The sequence below is a fragment of the Hippocampus comes genome, unplaced genomic scaffold, assembly GCF_001891065.2.
Source record: "Hippocampus comes isolate QL1 unplaced genomic scaffold, H_comes_QL1_v1.1 scaffold94, whole genome shotgun sequence".
In the NCBI taxonomy this organism is placed as follows: domain Eukaryota; kingdom Metazoa; phylum Chordata; class Actinopteri; order Syngnathiformes; family Syngnathidae; genus Hippocampus; species Hippocampus comes.
The window spans coordinates 882,756-907,004 of NW_017806059.1; the positions used below are offsets into that span (position 1 = coordinate 882,756).

Sequence of the window (24,249 nt, forward strand, 5' to 3'; positions counted from 1 at the left end):
AGACTTCCGCGCAAGAAGGACCAACAGAATCAACATAGCCTGACTGCTGTGTTCAAAGCAAACTTGAGAAAAACGAAGTATGCAACCATGGCTTAAATCCACTATAGGCTGAGTACTAGTTTACCTTAGATGTGCACTTTATAATGTTATATTGCTCTGTTTTGATTCCATAAAAAGAGCTGTTAAAGCAGCTCTTGTGTGACAAAATATTTTTTTCACTGTTGTTGATGGACAGTAATATTGTGTGAGAGATTATGTGTGAATAACTGCTTCAAGTGAAAAATGTTCATGTAAAATTGAAAATCAAAATTATTTCAGTAAATATTTGCATTTTGCACATAGAAAAGTGATTCATGATTCCATGTTGATGAGAGCATTAAAATGGGGAAAAATAGGACAAAAAATATAAAAGGAAATTCAGAAACGATAAAAAATGCGTGAGTAATCATAATTAATTTTTTGTGAATTTGAGTTAATTATGACAGTTGCATTTTTAATTAGATTACATATTTTAATCGTTTGACAGCTCTAATATATATACATATATACACAGCTGTATATGTATGTGTGTGTGTGTGTGTATGTATGTATGTATGTATGTATGTATGTGTGTGTGTGTGTGTGTGTGTGTGTGTGTGTGTGTGTGTGTGTGTGTGTGTGTGTATAAAACACCTTTTTACACTCTCACCAATCCATTCTTTAAATTCCAATGTGAGGGCCATCTATGAGCACTGAGAGAAGTAACCCTGAGTTTTCAGGTTGCTACATGAATGACAAAGCCCTGCATATGTGAGTGCATATGCGCACGCATACACACCCCTGCACGTTTGCGGGTGTGTTGGTGAACCAGGCAGGTATTGTGTGATGTGGGGCTGCGAGAATGAGGTTGCGGGGTGATTGACTTGTCTACATCAACACTGCTCCAAGGCTCTGTCACTCAGAAAGTATAGCTCATTGCTGGGGAACGTGGACCCACTATAGAATAAAGACACTTCACACACTCACAGACTACTCTGCACTTCCCGGCAATAATGTAAAAAAAAAAAATAAAACAAAAAAAAATGCACAAAAAAAAATGAGACATATTGTAATGACACAAAGCTATATAACACTAGAGCACAAGAATGTGTATATAATATTAATGTTGATTACCAGTGGGAGGAAGATAGGTAAAGTTCTGGTACTGGCTCCTCTTCCTCTTGCCATTGCATACGTAGAAGTTAACCTGCAATGGGTTGGATATTCTCTGGTTTCGGTATGGTGGGATCTCAACAAAAAGTGCATTCTGAAACAAACAAAAAAAAAACATTTTCACCCCTTGAGACAGATAGCCAGACAGACATATAAATGGTTTAAATGAGCCCATCTGCACTGAAGGAGTAGAGCCCATGAGGTTGCCCATATTTGTATTTGAGGAAACCTCAGGGCTTTAGCTTTCCTCCTGTACAGCATCAGTCAAGAGAAGTAGCTGGTTTATTTTTTGCTGGGGTTCTTTTTTGCACAGCATTAACTCCACCCCAACTGTGCAAGTCTGGACGGATGTCAGTATTTTTTGACTTTCAGTTTGACACAGGAACAAGGAAAAAATTTGTTCAAGTGTTTGTGTCTAATTGCATCTAATTTCTTGGCTGCCACTCTGGTTGGGATCGAAAAAGGCCAAAACAGTCTACTGTGACAGAGGGCAAGTTTACATTGGCCATAGCTGTGAACAAAATGGTGGGTGGGAAAGGGGTCTGCTGTCCAGATGATTACAAGAAAAATATGCAGGTGGTTGAGTGAGTGTAAAAGTGTGTGTGTGTGTGTGTGTGTGTGTGTGTGTGTGTGTGTGTGTGTGTGTGTGTGTACTTGCTAGGCTTTCCCTGACCATCCCTTGCAGTGAAAGTTAGCACACTTCCAACGGCAATAAAAGTAAATGCAGGTCGGCAGTCTGGAGTGCGTTAAGGCAATCTCGTGACATAAGAAAAGAATTCCAGTGTGCTCCTGCTTTTTCTTCCTACCGTGGTATTTGTATTTCATCAACCTCGTGTCTTTAATCTTCTACTCCTCCTATTTTTTAGCAGTTGGGACTCCAACTATACAGTATACTGTATCAGGTCAACGGCCTGGGAGACAATGAATTCATCTCATGATGCAATTAATTTACAGTAATAGAAAAACACCATAAATTTGCAGAGTTTTTGTGTCCATGCTTTATGTGAGACACTTTTTTTTAATTTTACAAAATGAAACCCTGACTATGTTTACTTGCAGTCAGTATTCAGGTGACAGGTTAAAATGTCAATTTCTGAAACATTTGGAATAACCTGTCTACATGGTTTGAGCGGAAAGTTACCCCCCAACCCCCCATTCGAATAACCCGATTTAAATGGTGATGCACTGACATCCTGACACAATTAGACATCATTTCCACTTGTTACTTTCTACCGTCAATGGCAGAGTCCAAGCACACTATTTCATATATTTTGTACTATGAAGGGGTCACGCCTTTTCGTCTGAATGTCCAAGGATTAAAATGTTGGCCATTGAAAATTACCCACAATGCCCTTGGAAAAGTAGTGTAATGCATCGCGAGTAGGAAAACAACATGGCACAGGAGTGTTCAATTAACTGACCGTTCATGTTTTTGGAATGTGGGAGGAAACCGGAATACCTGGAGAAAACCCCGACGGGCACAGGGAGAACATGCAAACTCCACACAGGAAGGCCGGAGCCCATAATCGATTCCTGGACCTCTGCAGTGTGAGGCGGTCATGCGAACCAGTCGAGCACCGTGCCGACCCTATTCCATTCATATGACCAAATATTCAGGTTCAGAAAGGGGAAACCCAGGGGTCTTATCCTGTTTTTATGCATGTTGGCCTTTTAACACCTGAATACTGCCAATATTTTGGGGTTTTGAAAGGGTTAATGACTGCATGTAAACGTAGTCACTGATGATGACAGACATTAGCGGCTCCAAACACACGGCCACCACTCAATCCTGTACTTAACATTTAAGATTTAGCAGATCTCAGTGTTATGTTAATTGACTCAATTAGCCTTTCCTTTCTCTTGATGAGTCTCTTTGATACCATATTTGATGAGGCAATGTGCGAATAAGTGATTGAGGGTCAGTACAACATGCCCGTTTAATTTCACAGTCTCAATCTCATGAAAAGCTCCACGGCCCCAGCGCAGATTGGGCTCGAATTTACCACAAAGGAACCTTTCACTGTGAAATAAACATCTGACGTTCGTGCGCTTGTTTTTATTATTAATGTGAATGTTTGTGAATCATTGATGCGCAAGCAATATGGTTGCTTGTGTTTACCATGTGTTAGAGCCGAGATTGAAAATTCCATTCAGGATTGCATGGGCTAATCATCAGTGTCCATGTAGCAATGCCTTAGCAAAGGTTACATCATGAAGAGGGACAGATGAGAAAGAGACAGATAAGTAGCAAGTGTCCATGGAGGATATGAAGAGTATGAACAGTGAAATCATGAGGGCACTTACAGATTTGACAGAGTCCTTGTCAACTTTGGCTTCCATCTCCCACAGATGATGACCATCTAGGGCAAAAAAAACCCCAAAAACAAACAAAAAAACCCCCCATTAAAACCATTGTGGACATTGCCAATAACATGTTTGCAATTAGATGGCATACATTCACATTTTATACAGTACATTGGTAAAAACTAGGCTGCCCCTTCGATTCTGTTCATAACCTTTATGGACAGAATTTCTAGGCGCAGCCGAGGCATGGAGGGGGTCCAGTTTGGTGGCCTCAGTATTGCATCTGTGCTTTTCACAGATGATGTGGTACCGATGGCTTCTTCACGCCGTGATCTCCAACTCTCAATGGAGCAGTTCACAGCCGAGTGTGAAGCAGTTGGGATGAAAATCGGCACTTACAAATCTGAGACCATGGTCATCAGTCAGTGTACTGTTATCAATACATTTTAGATACACCGGGTATGTTAACGCAGGTCAACAGCAAGCCAAACTCAAATCTTCATGAGCCAGGAAACTGAGCGTCTTGCTCCTTTCAGCTCGATGAAAATGTAGATTGCAAAGCCATTGTTTTCGAAGGTGTACAGAAAAGGAATGTAACACAGGAGAACCAGTTAGAACGACCACAGTCAGGCCTTTCTGCAGCGATTCGTCTGATGAAACACGTCTGCTACCCACAATGCATTGCGATTACTAGAGGGAGATTTTAAACATAATTACCCTTTACATGGAAAAACATGAATTATGACATTTCAAATCAAGAAATGTTACAAACCCCTTTTTTCTTTTAACCTTTATGAAATGCCCCAAAACTTTTACTGTGGGCAGAACAGTCGGAAAAGGGTGGACTGCCCTCTCCAGGTCGGGGATGAGATCCTGCCCCAAGTGGAGGAGTTTAAGTATCTTGGGATCTTGTTCACGAGTGAGGATCGGATGGAGCGTTAGATCGACAGACGGATTGCTGTCGTTTCTGTTGTGTTGTGGACTCTGTATTGGTCTGTCTTGGTGAAGAAGGAGATGAGCCAAAAGAGGAAGCCGTACTCTACTCGGTCATATGGTCACAAGCTGTGGGTTGTGACCGAAAGAACAAGGTCCTGGATACAAGTGGCCGAAATGGGTTTCCTCTGCAGGGTGTCCGGGCTCTCCCTTAGACATGAGCAGCAGGATGAGCAATGTGGTACTGTACCACCACTATTAAGTTTTATTAGATGACACAGTAAGTGTGACTTCCAGGCTTAAAGCAATATAGTAGTTCCTGCTGCTGTGCTGAGGTGTGTCCCATTTGGGATATTTGAGCACCTCTGGAAAATGTAGGGAAAATAGTGTTAAACGTGTTTTTAACATGACATGGGAAGTGAAAGAATGAAAGATCATGATTGGCTTAAATACAATGACCTTTTGAAGCAGGGTCAGGACTGTCTCCACAATGGCTCTATTAAATCTGAGTTAAAAGGGAATAAAGTCATTTGAAATGAAAAGAGATTTTTAACAGAAAAAAAAGTGCTTGTAAATAGTCGCACACAGTTGCAATGGTTTTAAACGAACGACAGGGGAAAATAGAGAGACTAGACAGGATGACCAAAGGGCATGTCAGGACCACTGATCAGGAGAAGGTGAATGAATTGTGCAACCGAATAAAGGTCTCTGGGGATTCTTCTGGGCCATAAGGATTAGTCAAATTTAGTCAAAAAAGCCAAGGAGACCTTCAATAGATTACATCAAAGGGAACCAAAAGAGTATTTGACCTGCCTTAGCTATGGTCGACACTCCGAAAGAGAAGTCTTAAAGTGTAAAGTCAACTTAAACCTACTTTAGTAGAAATGTTTCCATGTGTAACTTCCTGTAAATATTTTCTCACACGTATTATGGGCTGCAATATTTATTTGATAATTACTTGTTACCGGGCTTGGCTGAGGCCAGAAATAGTCTTTCTTGACAAACTCAAGAGCACTGTTCAACTGATAACCACAGAAATTTCCATTTCACCTTTTTTCCCCCCGCTGCATCTGCAAAATACTTCTGTTACCGACAAAGCTTCCTCCTTCATGCTGCCTTCACCCACGCAGTATGCACCCGCAACATCATCAGCTTTTGCTCCGCCTTTTAATTGTAAATATGTGAGACGAGAGCACATACTGTTGGAGTAACCCTTGCTAGAGGCGTGCCAAAAAATGTTTTGGCTACAATCCAGTCCCACTTAAAATGAGAAATGGATGAACACATCCCTCAATGTAAACTTGCCCATGACTCGCTTAAAGGTGGATAAGAGCTTGACAAAAGCAACATGGACAGACATCCATCAATCCATTATATGAAACCGCTTTGAGTAAATCTACTCAAATTTTCAGTCAACTTTGGGAGAGCATTGTCGTACTGTACAACAGATTTCAAATATTTTTTTTCTTTTCTTTCGTGATGCCCCCGACCTTAGAAGTTACTTATTTTCATTGGCATACAATAAAATGTATATTTATAGTGAATGATTTGACTAATCACAGCGATTTTTCTGCTATTTTCTCTGAAGGGCCTGCTGTCTGCTCCTCAGACAACTGGTAAAAATGGAAACGATGCATCTCTTTCAGATGCTGAGTTCTAAACAATGACTTGACACAAGAAACGTGACAGGGGTTGAGTCATGAACAAATTCTTACACTTCACCTGGATCCCGAAGCAAGGGTGGTGGCTGACCTTATTCTGAAACAGTGCCAAAACTGGGTGCCAGCAGTATTGAAGACAAATGGCAGTCTAGACACTGCTAAAAGTACAATATGCGGAGTAATCTGTCTAATGTTTAGACTTGCCCCTTGTAGCCAGACTCAACAAAGTTGAGTTTGAATGAAATCTAACAGTGCCGATCACTGTCTGAGTTCTATTAAAAGGTGTGACACACAATGTATTCCATTTTTGGACGCGACACAAAGCGTTTGACAGGCTCCGTTGTAAACTTTAGTCTCTTAAAGAAAATACTGCAACTCAGAATTCAGCCTGTGCCAGACGTGGACAGGATCAGACTGTCGTCTGCCACGGCCCTCCATGTGTGAGGCTGCTGACCTCCGGGCAATCCTCCAGTCCAACCAGATGTAAAAACTATCCAGCTCACAAGGGAGTTCCCTGACACTAACCCCACACCCCTCCGAGTCAGAGTGTAGGATTACCCCATCTCTCTATCTCACCTGTTTGTCTGTCTATCTGTTTTACCTGCTGCTAAGAATCATTCCATCCAGGAAAAGCAGGGCAAGCCAGAACACACACTGCACGAGGTGTGCCAGGTATTCCTTCATGCATCAGCATTGAAGAGAATCTCAATGTTCAACTTCTCACACACATGCATAGTAAACAATATTGGAAAGGAATTGCTTTATGTTGTTATTTTAAACACTTTTATTTTACAAAGAATTTTATGGCAATTAAAAAAAAAAAAAGAAATCATGCATTCATCTATTTTCTATAGCGCTTCTCCCGCTTAGGATCATCGCAGAGGCTTCAACACATCGCTGGTAATTTATTTCAGTTCAATTCAATTTTGATGTCGACTGCACAGTGTCAAATCCCAACAGAAGTTGACTCAGGCCACACTTGGAGCAGGTCTAGAACCTCACTCTCCACTTATTGAAAGTCCAGATGAGCCCCACGTGAGCAACCACTAGGCGAGGAAGGAAACAAACCTTGAGCAGACCATTTGGACAAAAGGACGGACCTCAAATGTCAGTCAATCGCAGAGCACTGTTAAAACGGCATTGAGTACGAATATATCCTATGCTCCAATGGATGTCAGCGACGCTATGTGAAACACAAAACTGCTGATGACACACACACACACACACACACACACACACACACACGCACACGCACACGCACACGCACACACAAAAATCACGCCACAACAGAAGTGGGCAAATAAAAACAACTTGGAGTGTTTGTGGAGTTTGCATCTGTTCTCCCATTGGTCAACCAATTGAAAAATAAAGGGCATTTTTTTTTTTTTTTTTTTTTTTTAGACAAGGTCTCCCTTAACCCTTTCTTGCACCTGTAACCTGATAACATGGTAAGCTGTCCACTGAAGTAACCGCTGTCCCTGAAAGGGTTAATGTCGTGAGATCCACTTTTGTGCTGTGCTTAGTGGATACTGGGGATGTCTCCCGGAGTGACAGAAAGAAATACTAGTGAGAGTGTGAATCGATTTCAAAAGATGGTGTTTGTATTCCGTTATGTCATTCATTCATTCATTCATTCATTCATCTTCCAATCCGCTTATCCTCACTAGGGTCGCGGGGGGTGCTGGAGCCCATCCCAGCAGTCTTCGGGCAGTAGGCGGGGGACATCCTGAATCGGTTGCCAGCCAATCGCAGGGCACACAGAGACGAACAACCATGCACGCCCACACTCACACCTAGGGACAATTTAGAGTGATCAATCAGCCTGCCATGCATGTTTTTGGAATGTGGGAGGAAACCGGAGTACCCAGAGAAAACCCACGCAGACCCGGGGAGAACATGCAAACTCCACACAGGGAGGCCGGAGCTGGAATCGAACCCGGTACCTCTGCACTGTGACGTCGACGTGCTAACCACTGGACTACCGGGCCGCCCCGTTATGTCATATTACAGCAAATAAAAGTGCGCTTTACTCTGTAACCTTGACAATACAATTGCATAAAACAGGAAGGAAAAGACGGAAGGCAGCAAAAAGAACAACTATGTGAGCATGACCATGGACAGGCTTAATGAACTGTGCACGTGGATGATGCGTGGGTTATTGTTTACTTAAGTGGGGCCACTCAAACGTGTTCTATTGTAGTTTATTTGTGGAATTTCTCTGAAATTCAGTGGCTGTCCTGATCATAAACGGCAGCACAAGCAATGACTTTTCACTACGATGGCGAGAGTGTTGATGTGTATGCAGCACAAAGGGCCTGACTGTACATGCACATCAACAGCCAAGTTTTGTTTCACTGTGTGTGGAAGCGCATGCCTTTGTGTAGTAGTTATTGGGTGCATGTAGGCATGGACTTTCCCAAAGAAAACTAAAACCAAAAGTGACAAAATAAACATGGAGCATGTAGTAATTGACCTTGTATTGTTTTATTTTTCATGACGCGATTTAAATAGTCCTTGTGTAAAGCAAAAAGAAGAACTATTTCAAGTATGTGAAACTTCATGAAATGGAAGGCTTCTGATTCAATACCAGAAGTCTGTAAGCTAAATATTTGCGAAAGTACTTTTTTTTAATACTCCGAACTCTAAATGCAGTAGTTTCCATGCAATCTTTGTGCCACACAGACACACATAAACAACAGTGTTATCTTTCCAGTGAAAAGAGAAAACCTCACAATGGATTTTGGTAAAACAATTACAAAAATACAAGTTATACTGAAAATGAAGTCATGAAAATCTTCCACTGCTTTACTTGTGGTGCAAGAAAATAATGGTACGAATAAAATGTACGCATGAAACTGGCCTTGATGAAAACGATGGTACCTTTAAGGTTATTTTTTTGTTCAGGTGATCATTGCAATCCAACAAATTTTCTTAACTCTCAATAAGACTGGTGAACTAGTTGACAGGTACTGTATTTTGGCAGAATGCTCCAGCTCCCTCAAGTTTGAAGTGTACCTTTTCCGCACAACACACTTCAGCTGCTTGCACATATGTTCAATAGGCTTTAGAATAGGGCTCATCGACGGCCATTTCATAATAATCCAATAATTTCACATTCATTGTTTTTATTCTGTTAGAGGACATGCAGCTCGAATTACATTCTCTGCCGTTTGCGGCGGAATGCGTGAAGTCTTACCACTTCATTGTACCCAGCACAGAATAATGAAATGAGCTTCTTCCATGTGCCGCAGTGGGTACAGTGTTCCTTTTTTGGTAAAATTATTGGTAACCCGATGTTAAAAAAGGCAAAGAAAGCCACAATGGTGAGTGAAATACTTATGAGACTGGAATTGGCCAAAATGCAAATTGTCGAGCCAAATATCTTGAACGGATGAGACAGAACTGCAGCTTTTTGGGCAAGTCGCTTTAGCGCTGTGTTAACACGAAAAAAGGCCGTATAGAAAGAACACTGCACCTACGCTTGAATGTGGCGGTTTTGCAGTTCTGTTCTGGGGTGGCTTTTCTGCGTCTGGCACAGGGTCTCGTGAATCTGTGCAGTGTACAGTAAAATCGTAGTACTATAAAGGCATTCTGGAGCGAAAAAGCCTAGAGTCACAAAGCTTAGTCTCAGTCACAGGTCATGGTTCCTCTCCAACAGGGCAACCACCCAAAACACACGGATAGAAACAAAAAAAAAAACAGAATGGCTAAGAATTAAAAAAACAGATTCGTCATTTGCCTTCGATGATCCCTGATCTAAATCCGATTGAACATCCGTGGAGGGGACTGAAGCAAGCAGTCTGGAGAAATGTACCCTTCAAACTGGAAACAGTTGGACTTGTTTGCCCGCAAGAAGTCTCATTCCTGAAAATGTTTGATTGGAGTGAGCGCCACAAATGTTTGTGAAGAAAAAAAAAAAAAAGTCGAGGGTCCCGTCATAATTTTTTCCAGGACAGTTTCATTAGTTTGTGTTGAATAAGACAATGTCAAATAATTATGTTAGCCCACAAAAAGAGCAATGCAAGGTTTCCATTACTGGAGTACATTTTCAGCAATTTCAGCAGTCTTTAAAATATCTTATTTATGATTATGTTTGACAGTTTAAGCCAAGGCCTTTCTTTCTTTCGAGGAAGAACACACACAATTTTGTCCGTGTGTGTATGTGAAATGTGTTTGTAGTGGGCTTTTGACTTAGGGGACCCTGGAAGTGGTGGGTCATAAAAGTTTATATAAACGTAGACTAGAAGTAGTCAGGCACGCTCACTCATCTTGCTGCTGGACACCACAACAATGGAAATCATACACGTGAAATCTTGATGGCAAGCTTGGTGCAGGGATCCCAGCAGTGCAGAGCTCCAAGCTTGTTAATGTCTTTACCCGATATTAAGGACAGGGGTAAAAAAAATACGAGGATAAAGTGCAGTGTTGTTTGTGAAAAGAGAGACAGAAAGGAAACAGTGTCGCTCGAGAGGAAGAGAAATTGTAGTTGAAGGAAGGAAAATACATTCTACACGAGGTCATACATCTCATATGGCATGAGGGGTTAGACAAAGGTGCTCTGGGGGAACCCCCTCCATGACTAAGTTAAAGGCAGAAAAAGGAAGAGCCCCATTTGACCAAGTTCATCCACTTCCTCTTCCTCCACCTTTGACTCACCCTTTCAGTTGCTGAACACTTCGAAGAGTATTTTTAAAGTGAAGGCAGTTAGCCGTGGGGGTGAGAATATTAACAAAGCTATTCATTTTTAGGATGAAATGACTAGTTTATGAAACAAAATGTGTGTGATTTCCGCCCCTTTTGTGTTTTATCTTAGAGAGTTGCTTTGAACGAAGTAGACAGAGAAACTAAAACATCTTAACTTGACAAGAGCCTTCATCTGAGGTGGTTCTTAGGCTACTATTTATTCAATCAAGCACAATTTCCAATCACTGTGTTCGACACTCTTCTAACTCAGTGACAATTGCAATTTTGAGGGGTTGTTTTCTTCTACTTATTTATTTATGCGTAGACAAAGACAACTATATTCGTCAGTACTTTCATTTGAATTTACTTTCTCTTTGTCTTAGCTTACTTTTTAAAAACTGTTTTTATTTGTTTGTTTGTTTTTCCATTATTAATGAACAAGGACGACATGAAGTGGATTTATGGGTTAAATCAGGTCATTTATAGACATGTAAATGTATATCTTTAATTATCTCTGTCACTTTATATTATTTTTAAATTCATCCATCCATCCATCCATTTTCTGATCCACTTTATCCTCACAAGGGTCGCAAGGAGTTCTGGGGGCTTTCCCAGCTGTCTTCAGCCAGTAGGCAGGGGACACCCCTGAACTGATTACCAGTCAATCGCACATAGACAAACAACCATCCGCGTTCACACTCACCCCTAGGGACAATTTGTGTGTTCCATTAACCTGCCGCGCACGTTTTTGGAATGTGGGAGGAAACTGGAGTAAAACCCACGCAGGCACGGGGAGAACATGCAAACTCCACACAGGAAGGCCGGAGCCGGAATTGAACCCTGCACCTCTGCACTGTGAGATGACGGACTAAACGGTAAACCACCAGGTTGCCCTTATTCTTAAATATTTGATCAATTAATCTATTCACAATTTATAGACTTCCAAATAATTAAATCCATTAAGATAGTTATTGCAGAATATGCAAGTGTAGTGTACGTACATTGTAATCTTCAACACATTTGTAAACCAAAACAAAACCATGATTGTATATTTCAACATGTCTTGAATTTTTTTTTTTTACCTAATGTTACGATTAATCTCAGGTGGTGCTTTAGATGAATGCCCAATCAAGGAAATCCATGGTAAGTATTATTTTATATTTCTGCCTGATACACAAAGAGGAAAATGTTTTTGGTCAACATCAACAAACTGCATGTGCAAGTGTCACTCCCAGACAGACAGGGGTCAATTGACTAGGTTGAGGAAGCAGCAGGTGAAAATTAGCGAACAGGGTCAAATGTCACAAATCGTGGCATAAGACAGACTAAGCCGAAGAAAGTGGTCAAACATGCCATGGTAATGATTCATTCCTTAACTTGTGGCAAGCGCCAGTGAACCGGCTATGGAAACTTCAGCAAATGTAAATATGCTTTGGGTAAAAATATAATGGCCTAATGTACAACACATGTGGCTCAATGGCAAGTCCTGCTGTATTTTGATGGGGGGAATTGAAAGACGAAGGATTGTGAAGGGAGAGGAGAATGGCACATTTAAAAGAGATAGTAAGAGAGTGAGATTAGATATTTACTGGCAATGTGGTAATTATGTACTGGGCACTGCGACTCACCCTGGGCCTTCTCTACGAACACCACCTTTGAGTCAGGGAGGAAATTGAGACCACTCAGCACCATCATTTTGCCTCCATTTGCAGGGTAGCTGTCCACACTCTGCTTCTCCACCAAGGGAAGCTCCTGCGCTGAGCGCTGGGCTGTCGATGGAAAACAGGCAAATCTGGCATGAGGCAAAATATAAATTTGCACAGAGGCGGACTACGCAACTTTTGGTATTTTTCTAGACCCGAACAAGTGGGTGCAGCATGGCACATTTTAAAAAGGGCAATTTAGCTCCGTTGTGGGTGTGAACACAGCCGACTTGATTCACTGGCATTTAAAGCAGTTTATTTCATTCCCTTAAAATGCCGCTCGCATGACGTACGCTGATCGTCTTTGACATGACGGAAGAAGAAACTGATAGGCTCATGTCCTGCAGTGGGTCAAGGGGCGCAAAGTATGTTTGTAAGGAACTGCAAGCAGACCTCATCGGTCAGATGACGAAGTTGGCTGGATAGATCACAGATCTGTGAATTGGACATTTGGGGACCGTCTTTAACCTTGAACGTAAATCTGTGTATCGCCGCCACCCCACCTCTCACATTCCATGACTGTGCGACAGTGAGGGGGATGATTTTAAACATACAGTATGTAAGAGAGACACCATCTTCTAACTCGGACTTTACATGTCTGTGTGTGACCATAGGAAAAAAAAAATATATATATATAATAAATCTCAGCAATGATTTAAAGGGTTTAATCCACGCTGTTGTTATATTTATGAATGAAATGCAATGACATCCAGCAAACATGTTTGCAGAGCTCAGAATCAGGCTTCCTGTGCACCAATAAAATTCATCACTATTAAAACACCTGCACCAGAACTTTGACCTGGTTCCGGCAGGTATAAAGCTTAGTCTACTTGCAATCACCCAAATATCAGGTGTGCTCGGCGTACGTCAAAGTAAATGCCCTCATCACGCTGGAATGCCCTACATAGTGCAGAAATATGAACAGAATTCCCAAACAAACACATCAAGGCTTGTGTAGGCACAAAAATGAGGATACACTCGAGCGCAGCTGTACTGTCTACGAATATAGAGCCTTTGGTCTCATCAATATAATTTATATATTTAAATATTACTTATAAACCTTGATCATTCAATAACCCCCGACCAACCTTATAACCTTAGTCTACTCTTTTCAAATTGACAAATATCTCCTGAAAACTTGGACTTATTTGGTAACAATGGGTCCTATTGTTGTGCCCGGTACAATTCTAGCGCATATTGCAGTCTAACTCTACGCCTCGGTGAAGTTTTCTTTCTTTTCGTATTTTGCTAGACTTTGCATAGGTAGATTTGGGTGTAAAAGGGCGTTTGTGCCTTCATACGCTGTTGTGCGACATAAATAGTTTTTTTTCTAGCCAATCCTAGCGGCATCCCTCATTTGGATAAAAATGAGGGCATTAACAGAGCATCTTCGCAGTGGTCTTCACATGCACCAGAAATATAGACAAACATGAAAAAGCAGAAACGTCAGCATCGTCTTCCTCATCCAACAGAAATGAGTAGATTTATTTTGCCGCTCATTAAATACAAACTGAAATAAGCATTTCTGGTCTGGCCACTTTCAATTAGTGCTTAAAAATAAAAGCATCTATTTTTTAATCTCATCTCAACAGTCTTGGCGCAGTACGCCCGAGAACGCCATGCTTGAAATTGCGGAAACATAAATAGACTTGCTGGGGTCCGTGCATGACATCAGCAGGTAAACTGAAAGCTCTCCCCTTGTGGACGATCTAGTCGGCCATGCATGTGACATGAGAATCCCTTTCACCCTTGATCGAAAGTCTAACTATGACCCCACCCTCGCAATAGTTATGTGGGTGCTATTATAATAAATTTTTATAAGATAATTAGAATTAATGCAATGGATGGATTTCTGTGGTGATTCAGAGGGATGGACCCATGCTGGGGCCATATTTATGAATTAATTGGATGACTTCCACCACACACGTCTATGAAGCACCAAATCTGTCTGCCTGCACCTCGATCAAAAACATGAAAACCGTGTTACCTATGTACACAGTTACACTTGCTTTTTGCGAGTGTAAAATCTTGTCTACTTTTTGGAACCAAATTTGCAGATGTGCTGGGGGTGTGGCAGGAACGCTCAGTGAGGCGTAACGCGTCGAATAAACACAGTGAACTGGACCATTGCCCTGGCACGAAAATGACAATGCATCTGTCTGCTGAGTGCAGACTACTTTGTATGATCAAATTGTCGGATGAGTCAGGGGCGAGGCAACTGCATGTGCCGGATTGTCCGGAGTTTTCAAAGTATGGTTGCTAAAATAGAAAGAGTTAACCTAATGGGATTTGAGCCAATGCCCCACGAATAAGACAGAAAGGCCAGCTACCGTCATATGAAAAATAAAAGAGACCAATTTCATTGTTAGCTAATAGGAAAAAAAGGACATTAATCATCAAGACTAAATGGTAAATTATCTCAGAACTATAATTCTAAATCTTTCCATTCTCACTGTCTAAATTTAACTGTCTCCCCTGTATGCTAATAAAATAGCTTACGGTATATGGAGCATGACTGACAAAGGAAAGGAACTTTTCCTTGACACCGTGTCTCTCTCTCTCTCTCTCTCTCTCTCTCTCTCTCTCTCTCTCTCTCTCTCTATATATATATATATATACACATATATACCTGTATATACAGTATACATACATACCCACCCAACACACACACGTGTGTACATACATATATGTTCCTAATCATTTAATACAAATGGAGATAGATAACATATGTCTAGCATCGCGTATCTATTACCTTGGCAAATTGCTTTGATGATTGAAAACTTATTGGGAGCAGATGCTCTAGAAAATAGATGCTTCGTGTATTGGAACCATTCGATGCCACTTTTAAGTGAGTGCAAAGCCGAGCGAAAGGCTTGTCATTGCGTGTTTGAGAGAGACTTAGGGTAGTAATACTTACAACACTCGATGGGGTTAGAGGAAGCTTGTAAGGACACGGTCCTGCCATTGGGCTGGTTGATGTGGACTCGGAACACCAACCGTACTCGGGTGTTTTTACGTCCAATGTCTGTTTCCCCTTTGCGAAGCTCAATGTCTGAGTTGCGCAGCTTTAGGATGCCTGCACAATCAATTCTGGGGAAAATAAAAACCACATAATGGTATAATTCAGCAGCATTTAAAAGACAGCACTGCGGCGAAATTGTGGGCTTTTCATGTGTGTGTTTTTATGCTTCTTGCAACTAAGAAAATAACATATATTTGTCTGCTAAAAAAAAAAAAAAAGCTGAGATTTCCAACCTAAACTCTGAGCAGTAAAAAGTTTCCCCACTGAAGCAACAGTACTTAAGTCACCATTGGAAGTCAATTAGAGCATGACATTGTTAATCAAAGAAACATGTCAAATCTCAGTTTTAAGGCTCTCACGACAGTATATCCTTTACACTAAAGTAGGCCTAACACTTCTTACTTACTACTTACTCGCCTCAACAACATAGCAAATTGTTACTTTATGCAATATACTGCATGTACAGCATATACTTACTTATGTCATGTTAATAAAAATGCATCACGTTCTTAGTAACATATGCCAGGCCTCATTTTAATTCATGTTGTATGGCTCACATATGTCACTCTGTGCCGGAATATTTGGCAGCTGTTTTTCTCATGAGATGTCAACACCGTGTACTTATTTCACCAAGGAAAGAGTATACCTCTTGAGTAAAAATAAATATGTATCTGAACTTTTGTGCTCTACTTAGACATATGTACAGCGTCTCTCATCTGAAATTCTGCTTTTGGAGCTAAAGCAATTTTCAAGATGGTGTAGAGCAGTGGTCCCCAACCTTTTTTGCCCCACGGACCGGTTTAAGTCAGACAATATTTTCAGGGACCGGCATTTAAGGTGTGGCGGATTAATACAACAAAATAATATGGTATGAGCTGCATGAAAACTGTGGTGTTTTCGAAATATAACAATAAACACAAGGAGCGTCTAATCTGGTCGCAACACTCTTATCGCTATGGTAATGTTTAATGCCTTCAAAATACGACACAACGCAAATTCAAAGTGCACGAAAATGATGACTCACCACAACCCCGAGCTTGATTTTCTGCAATCAGACAGTCCCATCTCGGGGTAATAGGAGACAATGACGCCTCAAGTGTGTGGTTTATGTCCAGTCTACTTCGTAATTTTGTTTTAGTCGCCGTTGCTGCAGAAACTCCCCACCTCACACAGGCAGGATGTCGGAAATAGCAACAGTGCTATTGTGGCGATCTCAGAGTATTCAGCCAGAACTTTAATCCAGTTGTCTCAAACGTACTTTTAAGGCCGCCGTCATTTGCGATCTCCAACCAGCTTTTTTACTCATTTTGCGGGCTTCAGCGTTGACGTGAGTCAATCGTGACACAGACGGATGTAACGGAGAATCCGGTAATTTTTCAAAATAAAACATCTTTCGTTTTCCGAAATAAATAAAACGGAAATAAGGCAAGTTCTTTCTGTGCGGCCCGGTACCAAATGCCCTGCGGACCGGTACCGGTCCGCGGACCGGCAGTTGGGAACCCCTGGTGTAGAGAACTGTGATTTGTTTGTTTATTCCAAAATTGGGATTACCCGTCATAATGTGGAAAGTGAAATATTTGATAGTGGACTTGTGAACTTCTAAGATAACTTACATAGCCCTCATGTTGTTTTCGGGAAGCAGAGGGATCTCCAGAATTTTGGTGTTGGATTGCAGAACTTCATGACTGGCAGTGGAGACGGTTTTGCCAGTGATGCGATGGACCTGGTAGAAGGCATGTGGTCGTAGGAGGCGGTCGTCTGCAGTCCCTATAAACAGCTGCAGGGTGAGCGGCTCACTTTCCATGTAGCCATAAAGCTGCCGGGACAACAAAGGAGTCGGGTAAGAGCCAACACCAGGTTTTAAGACCTCCTATTAAGCAATTTCTCATTTAGGCGTGTGTGTGCGTGTGTGTGTGCGTGCGTGCGTGCGTGCGTGCGTGCGTGCGTGCGTGCGTGCGTGCGTGCGCGCGCGTGCGTGCGTGTGTGTGTGTGTTCACACGCGTGCCCACATATATCCAGAGATATACAGCATCGAGCTTGTTGAGCAGTTTGAAAAGTAATGTTGACTTTTTGGTCAATGGCAGATAACTCGCTGCAGCCACTTTAATTTCAGCACCAAGGATCATTTTCTGGCTGCTTAAGGTAACACAATTATATAATTTAGCCAAGTGTATAATGGCACAGAAATCTGAACAGATATGCTGGGCTGCAAATTCTAGAAGACAACTGATACTTTATGAGGGATTTCTGACCAGACCAAAATCTGGATTTGTGCTGGAATCCAGCTGTCTTCTGCAGACCTCCCAGGTTATGCTCAGTCTTTACACTTCAGTGTTTATGCAGTGTTATAAGCAGATGTTGGGGGCTTGCGGGGAGACAAACAATATATGTTGACTTAAGATTTCAGAAAAGTCTATTTGATACATCAAAGATCTATTCAGTTGACTACTTGACTGTATGGATTCGACTGTGAATGATCATATCGTCAAAACCAAGGCTCAGCAAGCCATGGCCATCTGACAAAATCGCACTAATTGGTCAATTACCCCAGCAAACACCGGCACATCACCTCAGACCAATTTTCTTTGAGCTCAGTACGAGTGAAAACAGCAGTACTGTCGAAAGGAATAAAAGACCCCGGCTGTTTTTCTAATGGAATGAGTCACCGAACAAAATAAATACCACATGTAACCTGTGACATGAGCAGATTAATGTGTTTATAATTAGTTTTGAAAGCGCATGGATAAGGTCTGAGGATAAGGAAAGCGGGCAGAGGACCAAAGAGGTACAGTATGTCACTTGACATTTGTGGAAATTAGTGCTGCATTGGCAAACTACTGTATGTTTTTGCAAATGAGAGCACAGGCTTGAAGTTTCTTTTTTATCCAGACAAAACATTGGTATTTTCGAAAAGAAGATGAGATGTATGCCATTGCGCTACATATGAGCTCATGCATTCAGGGCCTTCACTTTAGTAGCAATCACACACTTTCAAATTTGAATTCACATATCTAACATAGATTCCTGACTAGACTGCTAGCTTGTTTTAAATTTAAAAAAAATCTACCTAAATAAAATAAATATCAACAATAGTCAATTTGAGGTTGACTGGATTTGGTCTGTAATTTAGAATCATAAACTACCGGTAAATTTGTGTGGACTGTGACAAGGCAGATCTAAAGGCTTTTTTTTTTTAATCCACAATTATGATTTATATGTTGAAAAAGTGTCGTTGATGAATTATTCAACAGGTTAAAAAGTAGCTCTACCGGTAAACCAGATTTTTGTTTGTTTCAATTCTGAAGGAGATGAAAAGGCACAAGCAAAATAAAGAGTCTAAAGAGTCCTATTTCTACTGTAGTTTTTCTCCCCACCCTGCACTGAGGGTCTCTCGCAGCTGTCTCAACCTGTGAGCAAGTCACACATGAAAGTCATCAGTGAGTTAGGCGGAGGTCAGAAGCTTCTTGAAGTCTTGCCATCCCAAGGGACCAATTCATTTATGAGGTGATCTCACCACCAGACCATTTTTTTGGCTTGTTTTATTTTACTCACGGTGCCACGAGTAGAAATTATCCATGCTACTAGTTACTTATATTGACTCTTGAGAGCACAATGGCTGATGTTACAAATCTGGTGGATGACAGCATTGACTTTAAGGATTTAATATAATCCAGGCAATCATGGCACAAAGCTATTTTTTAATATTTTGGTGACCTCCAACCATTACCTCAGCTGCCACGTGGCTATATGGAGAAAAGCAGTACGGGGGGACAGGGTATTAAGTTGGAGGGTGGTTCTTTATCCCCTCACTCATCTTGTGGTAGCACACAAAGATGGTGGTGTCCCCCATTGAATCCTCGTGCGCTCATTGAGTAGAGGAAATGATTCATGAGCTCAGGTAGTCCTTTCTTGTGACACCAGACCTCTCACCGGCACCCCTCAATCCGACTTCGAACTATCTCTTTAACATATGTGCTCCTCTGACCCTCTCCCCATGCTACCAAGCTGTCCCTTCTTGCCACACCTCAGTGATACTCATTCAAACACTGGAGTAGAGTGCACAACTTCCTCATGTTGCAGAATTCCCAAGGGTGGTACTTTTAACTTTGAGTGTGGTCGATCATCGTGGCTTCCCTGAAAAAATGTGAAGGTTGACCAGACGAGTGCTGCAATTTCTTTCTTTTTTATATGTCTCTTATACTTCATATTTGTCGAAGAAATCTGAACGGAGGCTTGATTTGAAGATTTCCCAACCTCTGCCTCTGTGTCAGCTATAGCAAAAACCCGCACTGCAAGTGAGTTTGGCTGAGCAATTTGTCAACTGGAAACATTGTGGAAAGGGCAGGTGATGCATTAATTGTGTAATTGGATGCAGCTGTATTGTCTGGATCGGTTGTGATGATGTGGAGGGGTGTCAAGCTGAAAGGGGAGAAGAAGGTACACCCCTAGTGACTTCCCATTTTTCATCCCTTTGTGAACCACTGCCGAGCTCTTATACCTTTTGAAAATTCATCAGAAAAAGGACTATAAATTTTTGGTGTCAATTGTTCAATATTTGTGTAGCTTTAAAATTACTGTCTGGAGAATGACACGCGTCCAGCCTTATTGACTGTGAAAACACTATGCAGGCCTGCAGAGGCGGACTTCTTTTCCTGATTTCATCACTGCCTGGAGAACAGTCATGACTTGAAGAAGTACACGTGGCGCAGAGATTTGGGAAAGAGAAAAGAAGATCAGTAGCAGCAGCAAAACACCCCTCCTTTGGCAGGGGAAGGGGAGGAGAAACAGAAGAGTGGATTCAGACCTTTCGACAATATCACATCTGCCTTTCTGCCAGATGCTGACAGTCAAGCAACAAGCATTTGCTGAATGTAGTTTAATCTATGCACATCACAACTCTCCTTTCTCTCTAAAATTACTCCGCCATCGCAATTCTCTTCTTATTAACGACTTGATTCACGCTATATGTGATCCTTAAATGTGGTGTTATGCTGAAAATTGCTTGCAATATTATAACAAAGGTTATTGTATTTACAACATTTTCCTGTTCAGGCCTGTACGACAGCTAAAACTGCTTTGGGGCAAAAGGAAAACACCAGTAAAATTATGAATTTACAAAGAATTGCGCTTATTGCAAAATCATGAATATGTGAACGACTACATTTCAGTAGCCATTGAGGTTGGGTTTGTGTTCGATGTTAAAAAGGGTGTAACTTCATTTTTTGCGTCAGCACAAGTCTTGTCTACGAAGTCGAACTGTGTTGCGCCTCTATGGGCACATGGAGTTGCCTCGCCCCCGATTCATCCAACAATTTGATCACAGATAGTAGTCTGTGCTTGCGATAAGAAGGGGTGCATTGTCATTCTTGTGCTGGGAGTCTAGTTCAGTGTGTTTGTGAATTTGGGTGTTACTTCTGCACCCCGATACATCTCATCATAAATTTGGTTAAAAAAAAAAAAGTACCGGTAAACAAAAATTTTCCCTAACTAAAGGAGCGTCGATTGTGGGTAGTTGTGTAACCCTATTTTAGTGTATTTGATCGATGCACAAGCAGACAAATTTGGCACTCCACGGACGTGTGTGGTCTATGTCAGCGGATTTCATTCATAAATATGACCTCAGTTTGGGAAAATCCCAATAAATTGTTTCTAGAAATCATTTCATTGAACAATTTTTAAAAATCATTTTCATCTTAAAAACATTTTTAAAGCATGCCTGTCACGATTAGGGGGTGGGGGATGTCACACACGGATGCACAGTAGTGCAGGTGCAAGGCGGTCTCCAACTGCCTACATCACATGCATCATCCTCAAAGGGGGATCTTGCAGTTTACCTGCCAATGTCATTGCCACTGGGAATGAAAATAGGACCCCAACAGTTCCGATTTTATTTCCAGGCACAATGAACCTCCTTCTTTGCTGGGGATTTTTTTCAAGGTGATCTGGGATGAGCTAGAGCCTATCCCAGCTGTCTTTGAGTGAAAGGTGGTGTACGCACTGGACCGGTCGGCAGCTATTCATTCAGCACATTTCAACAAACAACCATTCACATTTATAGACCTACTGTATGGAGAATTTAGTCTTTCATGAACCTAATACATGTGTTTTAGGAATGAGGGAGGAAGTACCTGGAGAAAATCCATGCAGGCACAGGATTCGCACCATGTCATGTATCGCCATATAGTCCAAATATAACTTTTGAGCGATATTACACAGCCCAAATGGTTACCGTAATTAAGATTTTATTTCTTCATTTCACAGTGGAATAAATACCACTTTTGATATTAAATGACAACGGTGACTTAGCACTCCAACAACACTATGGCATTGAACCAAAGCCTTGCTAAAATCAAACAAATGGCGGCATTATATCTAAAAAAAAATAAAAAATAAAAAAAATCACCCATTGTTTATTGTGTTGAGTATTTCTTTGGGACATTACACAGAAAGTGACTAACGGATCCAAAGTGGGATTGCATGTGCAGAGGACCTAACACATGTTTGCCTGAGCCCTTTCATGTAGCAGTGGTGGAAAACATCCTGCAAATGTGATGTGTATTACATATATGTTCAGAGGAAGGGAGATGGGTATCAAGTCATGTACATGTTAATAGGGATGATGGCCACATCCTGTTGAAATTACACCATGTCTGTTGCTGCTTTAGACTAAATGAGAGAGTGAGTGAGGTTGTGTGTACTTGTGACTGAGGAAGGTAGAAAGCCCTATAGGCCTGTCATTATCCTGTACGACCCAGCCATATGCAGGATTGTCCTCTATGTTAGGGTTAATACTCCACAGGTGTTATTGTCTTTTGTTACTAAGGGACTGTTCAATGTCTGTGTATTTCCTGATGGAATATGAGCCTGAAATCTGTTGCTTCATCTTCATCAGAACCCGCATTTTAAATCAGAGTTGCTTCGCAATGAAAACAATTCGTATTGCATTAGTTCCCCCCCCATTGTTTCCCTCTGGACAAAAATACATCATTCAATGTCAGAGAGATATAGGTACACCAGGTTGTTGGTTTACCAAATCACAGCTTTGAAAATCATTTTGTGGACCTTTGGCATATTTGTGGTAGAAGAACGGATCGGTTGGAAAACTATGACAGGAGCCAATAGATTACTGTAGACCCTCTCAATGCCGCAATGGTCGGCTGCTGTAAATAAAGTGAAAAAGCAGCCGTGGGTGTAAAAAAAAAAAAACTCCCAATCATGAGGTTATGAATATCAAATTGGAGTCAGAAGGACGGAGTGCGAGTACAGAATAAATTTCAACATTTCGGAATGGTAATGCAATTGAGTTGCGTTGAGACCCAGAAAAAGCAGCAATTGGGCAGCAAGTTATACCATATAGTTCAAAGGATCATTTCAGTCACCCCGCTCAACCGTACCACCATAAATATGTGTTCAACATGCACTCACAAAAATTTGTCTGAAATTACATCCAAAAACTTTGAATGTGAACTAGACTGTGTAAAACTCGTGATGAAGCTCTCTCTCTCTCTCTCTCTCTCTCTCTCTCTCTCTCTCTCTCTCTCTCTCTCTCTCTCCCTCTCTCTCTCTCACCCCCCCCCCAAAAATAAGTGTGAATCCTCCACATGCTTCCCTGCATGTTGCCTTAGTGTCTACTTGAGTGTCAGCCCTTATTGCAATTTCGAGCACAGCAAAACATGCCTGCTTGGTTTGGGACGTGTCACCAACAACAACAGTGCAGCATTTCCACTTGAATGTATTTCACTGTCTCATGGGCACTGTACAAACACTATACCACGATGATTTTTTTTTCTTTTTTTAAATCTAGCTGCTTTTTCACCTGTCACTGATTTCCAACACACGCCACCACTCACAATGTGTGTGAGTGTGTACCCATGAGCTTGACTGAGCTTCAGTGCAGGGTGTCCCGCTTGTGTAGGTTTGGGAAATGATTGGAGGATGAGCAGTGCAAAAGGAGTGACATTCTCAACTCCCTCTGAGAGGGGGGCAGCCCGAAGTAACTCTTTACCACAAACATCCCCCCTGCCTCTACGACTACCACCATGCTCAGTTAACCTCAGCGCCACCGAGGCCCTAATCAGCAGGATACAGAGCATCTCCAGAGGCAGCCGAACCGAGGCCCAGCTGCGCTGATTCCCTCTGCTCCATCTCATTCTTTCTACTGGGTCTTTTGCACACACACTTCCTTGGCTGCTTCCTCCACCCGTGCCCCTGTGTCATTATTGACTTATTCTCCTTGACTGCACCTCACCCATCCACCGCCTGCCACTCATGGGCACTGGGGAATATGACATGTCATACCTTTCATGACTACAACAACACAACTCAATTCACATTAAATAAAACCGGAAAAATGAAAAATAAGACATTGTACCTCTCATGTCTCTCTGAATATACTCTCTCTATAATCAGAGCTTCTCGCTCATGTGTGGGTAATGAATTTTCCAAGGGGTCACATGAGATACTGGAGTGCTTGTATTGGGCAAATAGTAATTTTACTATTGTGTGAAATAGTAATTTAGTGAATTTATATAAAGCAATGGGGTGGTTGACTGGTTAGCACATCCCCTTCACAGTGTAGAGGTGCAGGGTTCGATTCCCGCTCTGCGGCCTTGCTGTGTGCAGTTTGCACGTTCTCCCCGTGCCTGTGTGGGCTTTCTCTGGGTCCTCCGGTTTGCTCCCACATTCCAAAACCATGCATGACTGGTTAATGGAACACTCTAAATAAAAAAAAAATAATTAAAAAGGCAACCAC

At 41.7% G+C, this 24,249-nt stretch overlaps 1 protein-coding gene across 5 annotated transcripts in view; it reads right to left on the minus strand.

Moving 5' to 3' along the window:
• Positions 1-24,249, minus strand: part of LOC109529694 (nuclear factor of activated T-cells, cytoplasmic 1-like) — a 65,708-nt gene that overhangs the window by 33,756 nt on the left and 7,703 nt on the right. For all 5 annotated transcript variants that reach the window (XM_019893098.1, XM_019893096.1, XM_019893097.1 and 2 more), the window contains 5 exons: positions 17,111-17,313; positions 15,393-15,565; positions 12,401-12,541; positions 3,496-3,551; positions 1,153-1,285 (listed from right to left, as the gene is read on the minus strand). In XM_019893098.1, coding sequence (XP_019748657.1) covers positions 1,153-1,285; positions 3,496-3,551; positions 12,401-12,541; positions 15,393-15,565; positions 17,111-17,313 — 706 coding nt within the window. The remainder of the gene's footprint in view (positions 1-1,152; positions 1,286-3,495; positions 3,552-12,400; positions 12,542-15,392; positions 15,566-17,110; positions 17,314-24,249) is intronic.